Below are 14,664 nucleotides of genomic sequence, written 5' to 3' on the forward strand. Positions count from 1 at the left end.
GACTTTTTCTTCTTGTTCTTCTTCATAAAGCATTTCAATAATTTACTCCTGTATTGGGTGCCACGAACAAAAGTATTTTGATGTAACGGACAAATGGACTCGTCCGTTAAATCCAGCTTTCACTCAACATCGAACTTCGCAATAGTGTTCCCCAGTTATTCTCATTATGAAGTGTTTTTCGCCCCCACTCTTCTCAGCCAACAACATGGGCAGCCACCGGCGGCAGATCTCGGACCTCCTGGACCAGAGCATCCAGATCAGCTCGCAGTGTTTCGTCGTGACGGCCGACAATCGCTTCGTCCTGCTCTGCGGCTTCTGGGATAAGAGTTTCCGCATCTACTCCACCGACACGGGTAGGGTAACTCATGTAACTTGTAACTTTTGTGATTGAAATGGTCTCCTTTTTTTACATCACAAAAAAACTGCCATTTGAAACAGGGGGTGTGTAGACTTTTTATATCCCCTGTATGCAACATATATATATATATACATAATTAATTTTCTATAGAAAGCTATGCGTTTGTGTTTTGCCTGTGCTCTTGTGAGTAACCGAGCCTTTCTGTCGTTTTTCCCATTAAGCCAAATGTCAGCCGTGAACACAGGATGCAAATTGCAGCTTGATTCGCGTGAAATCTGTTGAACCCAATCATGCAGCAAAAGGGCACAAGCGTAAGCGCTCGAAAGGGGAAAGGTGCCCTCATGGCCTTTACTCTAGCACCATCCTCAGGACACACCCAACGGCACCAACCTTCTCGTTTGATGCTACTAGTTTTTACAATGACATCATATGCAAGAAGAATATTATTTTCAACTTCATGGATGTTCTACCATTTGTCATGTAACGGTTATATTTACAGAAAGTTGCATTTATTGGACTCATACATTTAAATACTTTTTTTTTTTTTTGACAAATGACACAAGCTTAAATTATTCATTCTATTTTTTTGTATTAATAGTTTATTTAAAACAATAAGATGCTTAGTGCCACAAAAATTTAAATAACAAAAAAAAAGTGTGTTTCTTTAGGGAGTAAATATAATTTAAATTAATTTGAATACAACTAATTTCTTCTTCTTTTTTTAAACACTTACGAGCAAAAAAATTTACATATATATACGACACACTCAAAACTGCATTATTTTACGTAATTTTTTTCATGTATATTTTTCTTAATTAATGCAATAATTTAATCATTGTCATTATTTTTAGAACACTAATATAAAGTACCAGAAATTATTACAAATTACACCAACCAACCACCACACCCCAAAAAAGAGTCCTTGCATTTATTTATTTTTTTATAGTATAATTTAAATTGCATTAAAAAAAAATACAAGAAGGATTTTTTAAACACAAAGTGCAGGAAATAAATCTATTTAAAAAACAATTTTTATTCCATGCATTTTTATTTATTTTTGATAATAATATTAGTAAATAAAATTCCTCTGGTGATTTTGTAAGCACTCAGTGAGCAACAATTTAAACAAAACTTAATTTTATTGAAACACTAACTACTGAAAAATATAAATGACAAGCTTTAAAAAATAAATAAATAAATAAAATAAAATTCCAACCATAATCACTATAACTTGTAATAATCACATACTGTTTATCAGTAGGATCACAATAATGTCCATTTATTTATTCAAAGTCATCATTATCTTTCGACGGTATTATAGTCCGACATTACCAACTGTGTTTCCCTTTTCCCTTTTTTTTTTAATTTTTTTTTTACTATTTTGATAAATGAGGTCCTTTTTAGTGCAATTCACTGAAAGCTGTTCCTAATATTTTGTCTGTGGTTGTTTCCAACCAACACAGCCATCAGGGAGCAGGTCAGGGGTCCTAAATGAAACTGTCCCCGGGCTTCATCTCCACGCAGCTCTTTGCTCTCTCTCTTCTTTTTCTTCTTCTTCTTTGCACTTGCGATCCTCCACGAAACGCCTTGGAATCAATTTCACCAGGCCGTGCACCCCCTCCCCTCATGTTTAATAGAGGGCGGTGTGTGTATGTGTAAGGATGGCTCTATTGTGTTGCTGCCACGGGGGTGTACAAGTGGAACACAGTTTAATCGCACACGCTCAACAGCTGCCACCAAAGCCCCCCCCCCCCCCATGTGTTCCACAACGGGGGGGGGGGGTTAACAATCACATAGAGATGATTGCTACATGTAGCCTCACACATCCAATTTAGTGCGTGCGTGTGCGCGCCACTGAGAGAGAATGATTGTCACAGGAAGTGTATGTGTGAGAGTGCGTGAGAGTGCGCGCGAATGTGAGAGAGTGCAATGCGCGTGTGAGGACATGAGAACGAATGCGAGCGCGTTCAATACCATCACATCGGTGTGTTTATCAAGATGTCAAACATTTTACACGGTTGTTTTTTTTAAGACGCCCGCTTTAATAACACTCATCTTTTCACGCTGATACAACTCAATTAGGTGGACAGATTTTTTGTGTTTTTCTTTTTTTTTTTTTTTATGCAAATGTCAAGCAGGAGTTTGACGGGCCGAGGTCGCACTTAATGAGGATTAGATGTCGACGGAGGGGTGAAATCTGACAGCAATTAGCCTCTCGCGCGCTCAGACACGGACGCGGGACAAATATTTATTCTCGCGCTCGTGTTGATCTTGCCGAACCAGCGGACGGACGATGACAAACTGCAAACACAGCCGCCGTGGCGCCCCGCGATTATCTCGTCATTCGCGTTCAAGTGCCATAACATTAGCTGCGCCTCACGTTCTGCACATGTAAAGATAATAAATGCTCATTATGCATTTAAGCATATCAGGTTCACTTCCTTATTCGACAGTCCGCTAGCTTAATGCTAACATGTACGAGCAACACGACGCAGACAAGAACATACGATTATGCTCACTGGCGTATATTCCTTATCCTCTGCAAAAAGCGAGCAGTATTGCATTTGACTTTACCTTACCTTTTATTAGTCAAACGACAAAACGACTTTGTGGCGACGCTTACTTTTCTTTTGTGTTTTTGTCCGCAGGCAAGCTGACTCAGATCGTGTTCGGTCACCGCGACGTGGTGACGTGTCTGGCCCGGTCCGAGTCGTACATCGGGGGCGACTGCTACGTGCTGTCGGGCTCGCGCGACGCCACCCTGCTGCTGTGGTACTGGAACGGAAAGCTCAGCAGCATCGGGGAGAGCCCGGCCAGTAAGTGGGAAACACAAACAATGCCATACTGGAGGGGGGGGGGGGAGGGGGGTTATATTATAGTCACAGATTTATTTTATTTTATTTTATTGTGGGTGGGGGGGCTGAGTTTGTTTTTTTTTCCACTTTTTGAAAGGGAAAATATATATTGATGGTTTATCATCGTTCTTTAAAAATAATTTGGTGTTTTATTATGGCTTTGAGCCTATAAGCCTTAAAAATGACTTTTAGCCGGTAATTCTCATACTTTTACAATATATATCTTCTCTTTTTTTAAGTTTGAAATCCAACTGTACTCAAAGTATTCAGATATTATTATTTTTTATTGTGTGACTTTTCTAGTAATATTAAGCCTTTTTGGGGAAAAATAATCATATATGACTATATTTTGATTTTACTTTGTAGTATTCTTGTTTTTTGTATTTACAACTACATTTTTTAAAAACACTGATATGATTTTTTCTGCTTTTAATATTCCCACTTAATTGTCATTATTATTTTGCATTTTTAATGTGAGAAAAACTTTCATTTCATGATATTACAAACCTTACTCTTAAAACATGAAAACTTAAAAAACAAAACTTTTTTTCCCCATTTAATATTTTAACTTTTTTTTTTATCCACAAATCATTTTTTCCCCCCTCATTAACCTTTTTCCGCCTTACATTAGAATGCTATTCTGTATTCTCGTCACTCGAACGCGCATCTTTGACTTACATACTCATGCGTCGGTAGGTTGTCGCTTGTTGCTATGCAGGATTTGTCACACATCAACCAATAGAAAAGTCCACAATCAAACCACTACCGTTACTCTGCATTCAATATAAATACACTTTTGGAAAGAATAGCGCCATCTGGTGGGGCAATATTCAGTCCCAGCTGGAGAGCTGTGATGTCGTGATTTACACTTGTGAAGTAACATCTAGTTTCATGTGACCGGGGGGGGGGGGCTCCTGCACACAGATTGGGTTTCCTGTGTGTGTGTGTGTGTGTGTGTGCGTTTGTCTGTGGAGTGAAAGTGAAGGCCACTTAGAGACGTTCAAAACGTGACGTTCTGGCGGGGAATGGGGGAAGTCGCCGGTCGGCACATGAAAGCTCAGCACCCCTCCGAGAAGGGTGGAGGGGGGGTGGAGGTCACACGGTCGATAAAAAGTGAAAAATTTCACTTTTGCGGGGGTCCGGGGGAGGGTGCGAGGGGTCTCTTCGTCATGTGGTACATAACATGTGGTATTAGCCGCCATGAAAGCATAGCGCACGCATGAGTCAGTGGAGGCTCATTTGCCGGACGAACGCGTTGTTAAGTGATGTGTTACAAACGCACTCACGGTTACCGATCATTAACAATGAAAGTAACATTGAATATGGATTACATCACATTTATGTAAATATTCATATCATGTGATTATATATCTTATTATATTTTGTATAATTACCACTATATAATCAGTGTTCTATGTATGTCAGCGTGCAGGCTAGGCTAGCCCACGAGCTAACCGCTAGCTAACTGTTAGCCCGCGAATTAGCAGCTATTTGGGAGTTAGCGTGCGCTTTAAGGGTTTAACCCGCAAGTTTTTATTACTAAATATTTTGACACCAACTTTTTCTTTTTTTCTACGAATGAATATCGGCCCTGAAGAAAACGTTCTAATTTTTTTTTTTTTTTTTTTTACTCTCTAACAAAAATTATGTCTGTGGTTATGATCAATTTTATACATATTAAAGTCAGTCAATTTAATTTGGAGTTATTCAGTTGTTACATAAATATTTTATATTAAATTCATCTTTTTTATTTTCCCAATGGCTACCTTTTTTTTCCCCCTTTAAAAGAAAAACGGCAACAACAACAAAATTGTACTGGAGCTGATCAGATCGTGTACCAAATGTTGTCTTGGGAATTTTATGCGTGTGTACATGCGTGTGTTTGCGTTTGCGCGTGTGTCATTCAGCAACGAGCAGACAAAGCCTTCCAAACTCTCACCACCACCCGACGATCTCCACTGGAACAGACCGCAATGAAACGCGCACACGCACATAATGGCCGACTTTTCCTTTATTTCTCTTCCAACAAGCGGAATCGCTCATGCAAATGCACACAAAGGTCTCCAGCCATGCATCATACTTGGTTGCACATCACACGCACTTCATGATGTTGACACCCAGGCCTCTGATTGGCCCAAGTTCAAGCCTGCACTGATTCCTCACACAACGGCGCCATCGGCTGGTCGCACTCAGAAATGACACTTGACTGTTAGGCGATGTTATTATTTGTATATTTATTTATTTGATGTTTGGAGTTTCTTTAAAACCTATGGTGTAAATAAAAATGTCAGTAAAGTCCAAACATAGCGCAGAGGAAATGAGGTTTTATTTTGTTCTTTTGGGGGGGGGGGGCGTTTTGTTTCCTTTCCTTTCAGCTGGAGCCAAAACAAATGTGGATAAATGCTTCATCCTCTTCATCTTCTGCTTCCAACATGTGCTCTCAAACAGAAACATCTGCAGCCAGCAAAATGGAAAGCATCAGAGAGATGATAACATTCAAAAATGACTGTACATGATTTTAACTTTTCTAAAATGTGGATTCATTGTTATTATATTATTAGTTTTTACATATTACATATTATTTTTGTGTTCACTTTTATTTTCTGTATTTTATTAATTTTTGAATTTTGGGTTAGCTAATTGCATTAAACTTTTTTTTTTTTATGTAAATGATTGCGTAGTAATTTTAATGAAATCATTTTATTCTATTGATTTTCTAAATATTGCATCCTCTTTATTGGTTGGTCTACAGGCTTTTTTAAAGATATATATATATTTTTTTTTACTCATCGTTAAAATTGACAACACCTAATAACAATGAATCTTAAAAAAGAAGAAGATTATGTTCAATTATGTCCCCATAAACAAAAACAGAACCAAATTTAAATCAACTTGTTACATTGACTAAAAATAAAAAAACTGAAAATTTCTATCAAAAATCTTACTTATTCATACACACTTCTATAATCTAATAATCCATTTAAATTGGTTGAGACTCAGGACCATCTTGCTCTTCATCGGATGATCAATCAGAATGCACAGAAAAGGGCCTGAATTCAAACTCCCGAGACAACTGCAGGGTCTCGTCAGACCGCAAATGGCTTGATTGTTGTATCTGAGTTGTGGCGTGTGTGTGCGTGCTTCCCCAGCAGGCATCACCACACCTCGAGCCATCCTGACGGGTCACGACTGCGAAGTGACGTGCTCGTGCGTGTGCGCCGAGTTGGGCCTGGTCATCAGCGGATGCAAAGGTCAGCCGCTTTCCGCTACCGCAGCTTTACCCAAAGCTCTTCTCAACCCCCCCACGTGGTGTGCGCAGAGGGTCCGTGCCTGATCCATTCCATGAACGGGGACCTGCTGCGAACCCTGGAGGGCCCCGAGGGCTGCGTGCGGCCCCGCCTCATTCAAGCGTCGGCCGAGGGCCACTGCGTCATCTACTACGACAAAGGACAATTTGGAGTCTTCAGTGTCAACGGGAAGCTGCTGGGACACATGCGAGTGGAGGACGGCATCAAGGTCAGTTCACATACATTGAGGGGGAAATAATTGTGGGGGTGGGGGGGGGGGGGTTGTCTGTCCTCAATATTCCGATTGCGATTTATTATTTTATTGTTAAATACATTGAATGTTTTTTGTTTTTTTATGTAAAAAAATATACATTTTTAAAAATACAATTTATTATAATACAATGATAACAATAATAACAATAAAAATAATAATAATACAATTTTTAATAAATTTTACATTTTTCATACACTTTTAATTTAATACATTTATTTATTTTTCTTCAGTTCACAAACTTTGAGGAAGACTATTTTGAAATAAGTGTGATTTTTTTTTCTCAATATTCTGATTGCGATTTAATATTTTATTGCATTTAATGTTTTTGTCTTGTTTTTAGTTTTGACATTTTTTTAAATACATTTTTAAAAATACCATACATACAATTATAACAATAATAATAATTTAAAAAAAATTAAGAATAACATTTTTTATAAATTTAAAAAATTACAATTTAATACATGTATTAATTTATTTTCAATTCACAAACTTTGAGGAAGACGATTTTGAAATAAGTGTGAAAAAAAAAATTCTCTCAATATTCTGATTGCGATTTAATATTTTATGATAAATTTTTTTCTTTTGAAAAAAATTTGAATACATTTTTTTAAATACCCTACATTATAATACAATAATAATAATAACAATAATATTTTTTTTTAATAAATTTTAAATTTTTCATACATTTACAATTTTATACATTTATTTATTTTTCTTCAGTCCACAAACTTTGAGGGAAGATGTTTTGAAAAAACTTTAGATACATTTTGAATAATACCATACATTATATTACAATGATAACAATAATAATAATAATATAATAAAATGTTTAATACATTTTACATTGTTCATACATTTACAATTTTATACATTACATTTTTGTTTTGTTTTGTTTTTCTTCAGTTCACAAACTTTGAGGAAAGTCGGGGTGGGGGGTGGGGGGGGGGGTCCATTCAAGGGGGCTTTAGTTGTAAATTTGCCTGATTAAAGGCCCGGCCTGCAAATGCCTCGGGGTCCTTTCACACACAACGGAAACTCTCCTCTTGATGGGCGCCGCTCGTTGTCAGCACGCATGGGGCGAGCGGCCCCCGTGCCGCATTCCACACACGCCGTCGGGCCCGGACACCTACGCCATTAACTCCCGCCTAACGTTCCCAGACTTCCTCCCTTCTTGGCAAAAGTGACACGCGATGGCAGCTACCGCCTTGGCCCGGCCCGACCTGTTGTTTTTCCGCTCTGGCCTGGGAAATGTAAATGTATGCCGCGCGTCTGCTTCCCATTAGGAAGCCTCTGGTGATTGTCGGCCCCGAAACACGCTCGCGCCGCTGCAAACATGGCAGCTCGGAGACGCCGCTGGGAGCGTACAAAGACAAGTCTGTGCGTTTACAAGCGAGAAAATGAAATCCGGCCGGCAAAAGGCGGACGCGGAAAGTCACAAGATGGCCGCGGTCCATTTGAGGAGGCTTTTCCCACGTTGTCAAGATTTTTTTTTCCCGCCGCTCGTTATGACGTTTGCCGCCATAAAACATTTTGGGGTGTGACAGACGGTGCATGTGTTTGCTTTATTTGCTACAATATCAGTTCACTTTTATTTGCTTTTGGATTCTTTTTTTGCAGTGTTCCCTCGCTAGATTTTGGCTGCAATTTTGCATGCATTTTTTTAAAGTAACGTACCCATTTTTTTTTATTTAAGGAAGGTTTAAACAAGACGGAGGAAATGTAAATGCCTCAATGAGGAAAGTGTATAAACTGTGCGGCGAGGGATTTTAGAGCCTTCAAATATTTAGAATAAACGTAAAACATAAAGCTAACTCCTTCGCGGATTTTATTTATTGCGGGCATTTTTTGGTACATAACCCAGCGGAAAACGAGGGAACGCCGTTTTTAAATTCTGTTAGAAAAGGGTTTGTAAGTTTTTCAAAAAGGCTTGGATTTGTTAGTTTTAGTTTTTATATATAAATGTCTCCATTCAATTCTTAAATTAAATTTAATGAAATTAGTCGCGAGTGCAACTGGCTGATCGTTCATTATTCCACGCAGACCTCAAATATATTTTGTCAAAATGAGTACGTTCATTTTGAGTTCATTTAAAAAAATCCACGATTACTTGCAAAGCCTGTAATGGGGGAATTCCAGTCGCAACGCAGCAGACACGTCGGCGTCAAAATTTAGCAGTAATTAATGTAATAATAATGCATATATTTGCGGGGACTGGAGTGAAGTTGTTTTTTCCCGTTTTAAAAAGGGACTTCATGTTAAAGACGAGGTCGCTCTTAACATGAAAAGAAAGAATGCACTGAGCTGTCACTGCTGTGTTACAAATGCAATTATGCCATCTAGTGGCAGAAAAATGACCTCAACACAAGCCAATATTACGCTTGAATTATTGTAAAATTACTGCAGCAATGACTAAAAGATGCAGCCATATTTCTATTAGTTTAACATTTTTTCCCACTTTTTTGTTGAGTATAAAAGCATAGGGGGGAAATATTGTACATTTTACAATATAATTATATAATTATAATTATAAAAAATTTAATTAATCGTGAGTTAACTATTGATATAATATTTGTTTTCAGGGTTTTTAGTGAAATCATGTTTAATTATTTCTATTTCCTGAAACGTGATCCACAAATGTCCCTGCTTGTCCTCAAGTTATATTTTCCAAAGTCGCTTGCTGAAATACGACTTTCCTCCCTTGTTAAACTTTGATGTCATAATATTTCTATTTTATTGGAAAAATGTGACTTTAATTCTTGTAAGATGAATTTTTAGTTCTCCAAACATGACATCGTTTTCCTTTAAATTTATTCTTGTAGCAGTCAGATTTTTTTTTTATTTCACCAAAATATTCATCTTTTTAAATCCTGTTGCATTCACATGGTAAAAAAAAAAATGTCTCCCCTGTGAGGGGTCCCTGAACCCAAAAGGTTTGAGAACGTTCAAGCAGCCACGGCAGGACGTTAACGGCGCCGTAAATCCCGACTTCTTTGCTCCGCTCGTTACCTGCGAGAAGTTTGAAAATGTGAGCGCGGTGGCGTCATACGAGCCGGCGCGGCCATCTTGCTTCCCGCTGGGCGGCGGGACGTTCGCCTTGAGCGGCCGCTCGTCCGCCGGCAGATTTACGAGCCGGCCGGCCGGCGGCGGGCCACCTTTCTGCTGGCGCGGCGCCTCCTGCTGGGCGGCGGCGAGGTCGTGGACTTCAGGATACAGCCATAAAAGCAGAAAGCGTGTGGCGTGAGTCCTGGAGGGTTGGTCGTGTCAGGAAGTTGAACTTTGACCTATGGAGGTCGTTTTGGGCCCAAATATGGAAAATTGACCTTTGAAATGCTTGTGTAAAATTTGTTGAGTTTTTAGTCATCCTGCCAAATATGCCTAATATGGGCCGTTATTGGTCTAATTTCAAGGTATCTGTTACTTGCGAAAGCTGCCGATACCAGCAAACAATACTATGGCAAAGAGAATCTGATATTGGGCAAAAACGATTATCTGTCATACATTCATTGAAATTTTTGTATGAAAAGTACTAGTGGTATCGGTAGTTGAGATTAGTATCAGTGAGTGGTCAAGAGAGGGGGAAAAAAAAGTGGTATCAAAAAATCATTTTCATTTTTTAAATGACCTAACACTTAAGCAGAGCTGCAGTGTTGTTGAATGCGCACATTTTATAAAGAAACACAAATAAGTGACATTTTTGTTGCTATTCACATACAAAAAAAAATACAAACTGCCATTCAAAAAGTCAAAACACTACTATAAGCAGAGCTGCACTGTTGTTGTATGAGCAAAATAATAACTTTCATTTGTTATGCACATTTTTTATAAAGAAACAAAAAAAGGATTTTTTTTTTTTTTAATACCTTTTTACATTCAAAATCACAAAATGGTGGTTCGAAAGACTCAAGACACAAATGAGCAGAGTTGCACTGTTGTTGGATGCGCATAAAAATTTACATTCATCTGTTCTATGCATTTTATAAAGAAACAAAAAAGGATTTTGTTTTTTTTATACCCTTTTACATTCAAAATCACAAAATGATGATTTTAAAGACTCGAGACGCGAATAAGCAGAGCAGCAGTGTTGTTGGATGCGCAAATGAAGTTTGCTTCTTTCTTTTGGTCTGCTTTGCCGAGTCACGCTGAAGCCACCTTGCAAGGAAACAAATGCGCCATGTGGAGCCGTGCGCTTGATTTGTGCGCTTGGCAGCCGCGAGCGAGCGACGCCGAGGAAATGTCAGACTCGCGGCGGGAGGCGACATCTTTGTTGCCAGTTTGGAACCGCAGCACGGCCATGGATAACTTCCACGTTTTCGCCCAAACCAACACGTCACGCTACAGGATTGGCTCCAAATGATACAATGGACGTCAAACATGGAAAAGAAAATATTCAAGATGGCATTTAAATATCAAAATGTACGGGCTGAAATTGTCAAAAACGGAAATAAACCGAAGAATATAAAAGCAAGACGTATTGAATACATCGATTTAATTCATGATAAATACGCAAATGAATTGCCTGAGATGTGACAAATATTATCCGTTGAGATTGCTAATGTTATCATTAAAACATATTTTGTCATGTATTGTGATTTTGTGAACTGCTCAAAAAGGAGCCCAACGCGCATTTCGTTAGCGTCGTTTCCGAAGGAAAAAAAAAAGAAAAAACTCGACGGCGCTTCAATCTATTTTTTTTATCCTGCTTTTATATTCTTAGCTTCATTTACGTTTTGACAATTTCAGTCCATACATTTTGTTTTTTTAAATATTTTCTTTCCAATGTTTTGACGTCAACCGGATTTTTTTTTTCAAATAACTTTATTGAACAATTGCAAACTGATCGTCTCCAGCCAATCCTGCAGCGCGACGCCATCGGCAGGCGACCCCGATGCAATCTGGCAGCCCGATCACATCTGGTACCGACACCGGCAATTAGGTCCGCACGTGATGGAAAGCAGAACTCACAATTCCGCGCTTCGGAAATGACACACAAACACAACATCGCTCTGATTTAGGCTGCCGTCATTTGAGACTCGCATAAATTCCTCGGTTTAAGTTTCACTTTCGCCTTTAATGGCATTTTGATTCAAAACACGTGTTGGCCTTATTTCTTCTTCTTCTTCTTCTTCTTTTTTTTCTGCTGAGTCATGGCCGAGCCACCTGCAAGGAAAGAAACGCGCGTTGCCTTGTCGTTGAGCCAGCGACGTCGACCGACCGGTGATTTGTGTTCTTGCGGGCGGGAAAGGCAACGTAAATGTCAGCCTCGCGGCGGGGAACGCGTCGTTGTGGCGACGCGCTGGCGCGACCGCCATGTTGCATCCCTATTTTACAGCGAGTTTCTTTTTCATCGCAAACACACAGGCACTCGTTTTTGTTGTTTGGCGCGCTTAAAAAAAAAGAAGAAAAAACATAAAAAAGTAAAATCGAGTCCAAAAAAGTTTAAAAGCCCTGACAGCTAAATCTTTTCCATTGTAAAGCTTGTGTAATATTCAATAAATTGCAAAACTCAAATTTGCAATATTAGGAGGAAACAAGTTAACGTATTCACTGCCATAAATTCATTAAAATAAGATACAAAAAATTAGGAGCGACAAGCAATTTTTTTTCATTAATCGCATGACTTCACTATTAACTAACGATTAATCACAAATTTTATATCTGTTCTTAATGTACAATTAAAAATATTCTAGGTTTTTATACGCGACTAATAAAAATACTTAAAATTAATTTTTGACGTTTATAGCCGTCAATGGCAGTGAATGAGTTAATATTGAAAGGCAAATATCTACCCCAAAAAAGTGGGAATTTTGAGAATTTTTTTTTTTTTTATATTACAAGTTAATGTAATTTCATAACTGCAGTATTGTAAATACACAAAAGCTGTAATTTTATTAAAGTTGCTATATTATGAAAATAATGAGTAAAAACCTAGATTACAAAAAAAATATTATACAACAAAATATGTTCATTTTACTGCAGTAGTCACATAATTATAAGAACAATTTGAACTTTAAGATGAAGCTAATAAAAATGACTATTATATATTTAAAAATATATATATATTTATTTATTTTTATTTAATTTTTTAAGAGCTTAGTATTTCCTGAATAGATGGATTGTTTACAAGAAAGAAATTACAAAAAAAATCAACTATGAGCAAAATATTTTAAGCATATCACTTTTACGTAAGTCGCAACACATGAAACTCAAAAATGTCAAACCTATCTATCTACAGAATTGACATTTTATGAGAGAAAAGATGCTTGAGGTGTTTTTTTTTTTAGTTAAGAAAATATTTTGGGAGAAAAAAATTATTTTAAAAACGGAACGAGTATTTTAGATTAAAAACATTTAACAGATTTTTTTTGTTAAAAAGGGAAATGCAGGTTGTGATTTTTGTAAGTCTAAACTGTGATTATATTGAAAATGATAATTTTACAAGAAAAAAATGGCAATATAATAAAAGTTGCAAAAAACTGCAATATGACTTTTTTTTTAAAAATATACATTACAATATTAAAAAAAATCTAAATGTTCTGAGAATAAGGCAATAAGAGTCCAAAAAGAAAAAAAAAAAGATGGCGTCCTTGTTGAAGGTGTTTGTGTCGCCCCCTGCAGGCGATGCTGCTGAGTCGCGACGGTCAGTACCTGCTGACGGGCGGCGACGGCGGCGTCATCACCGTCCTTCGGGTTCACGACCTCAAGGCCCTTTTCACCTACCCGGGCTGCGACGCCGGCATCCGCTCCATGGTCATGTCACATGACCAAAGGTAACCAAATTACAGCTGACGTCGTCACAGTACTTCAATAACCCCAATTGATATTTCTTTATTCATTTATAACATCATTTGATTTAATAATATATATATTTTTTTAAAGATGATCTTACCTGATTGTTTGGTGTGCCGCAGGTGCATCATCACGGGCATGGCGTCGGGCAGCATCGTGCTCTTCTACAACGACTTCAACAGGTGGCACCACGAGTACCAGACCAGGTACTGACCCCCCGACCCAACTCACTAGCCAACCAACCAAAACCGCGCCGCGGGGCGTGATGCAAACCGCCTCCTCTTGGCGGCGCTGTGGAGTCGGCGCTGAATGTATCCCAGCAAGAAGTTATTTTTGAAAACCACCACAGAAGAAACGGAGATAGATAGAAAGATATATATTTTGTAGAAGACAATGAAGAAACTTTTCATATCAATTTTTTTTGGGGGGGTGCGAGTGCGTGCTTATTGTGTGGTTTAAGGTGGGGGCGGGGGGTCTATTTTTAGCTGTAAGAGTCTGTTTTCGTTTTCATCTGCAAGCGTAACAATCCAAATATTTACTTTAGGGTGAATGATGTACTTTGTGTGTGTGTGTGTGTACGTGGGGCTTTAATTTTGACTTTTCGGTAATTGCTAATTGAAGGGGATTTATACAAATACTGTATGTATATAAATATCTATAGAATTATAGATATACAGTTTGATTGTTATATTTAAAAATGTCCATCTGAACGTCATTGGCTTCTCCATCATTTTTTTTTTGTAAATGACTGAGCCGTCGAAACGAAGCTCGACGGCTAACATTAGCGTCGGGACAGGAACGTTTTCGCGCTTTTCCGTGTCATGTGACGACTTCCAACCAATCATCACGTGGATGATAATGTTAAACTGACATCCGACATTTTGTTTTTCTCATGTTTGTGTGTGCGCGTGCAGAATTCTGACAAATAAATGGAATTTTCTAACATCAACTTGTGTACAGATTTGTCATTTGCCCAAAAATGTATAAATTCAAAGAATTCTAAAAATGTGTTCGTATTGAACAATGCAACACAGGTGGGAAGTGGTTGTCAGACTCAGAAATTGTGCTTATAGCTAAATATCAGAGTTTGTAGTTAACCGCAGC

The 14,664-nt window shown here is 38.1% G+C and overlaps 1 protein-coding gene across 5 annotated transcripts in view; it reads left to right on the forward strand.

Annotated features, from left to right (window-relative positions):
- lrba (LPS-responsive vesicle trafficking, beach and anchor containing) overlaps positions 1 to 14,509 on the forward strand; it is a 199,847-nt gene extending 185,338 nt beyond the window's left edge. For 3 of the 5 annotated variants that reach the window (XM_086082314.1, XM_086082317.1, XM_086082315.1), the window contains 6 exons: positions 198 to 353; positions 3,007 to 3,174; positions 6,363 to 6,464; positions 6,533 to 6,729; positions 13,390 to 13,541; positions 13,683 to 14,509. In XM_086082314.1, the coding sequence (XP_085938440.1) occupies positions 198 to 353; positions 3,007 to 3,174; positions 6,363 to 6,464; positions 6,533 to 6,729; positions 13,390 to 13,541; positions 13,683 to 13,773 (866 nt within the window). In that variant the 3' untranslated portion in view covers positions 13,774 to 14,509. The remainder of the gene's footprint in view (positions 1 to 197; positions 354 to 3,006; positions 3,175 to 6,362; positions 6,465 to 6,532; positions 6,730 to 13,389; positions 13,542 to 13,682) is intronic. The other 2 variants (XM_086082316.1, XM_086082318.1) reach the window with 1 other exon arrangement.
- The last annotated feature ends 155 nt before the right edge of the window (positions 14,510 to 14,664 follow it).

The sequence above is a fragment of the Leptonotus elevatus genome, chromosome 8, assembly GCF_054856555.1.
Source record: "Leptonotus elevatus isolate MCC_2025b chromosome 8, RoL_Lele_1.0, whole genome shotgun sequence".
In the NCBI taxonomy this organism is placed as follows: Eukaryota; Metazoa; Chordata; class Actinopteri; order Syngnathiformes; family Syngnathidae; genus Leptonotus; species Leptonotus elevatus.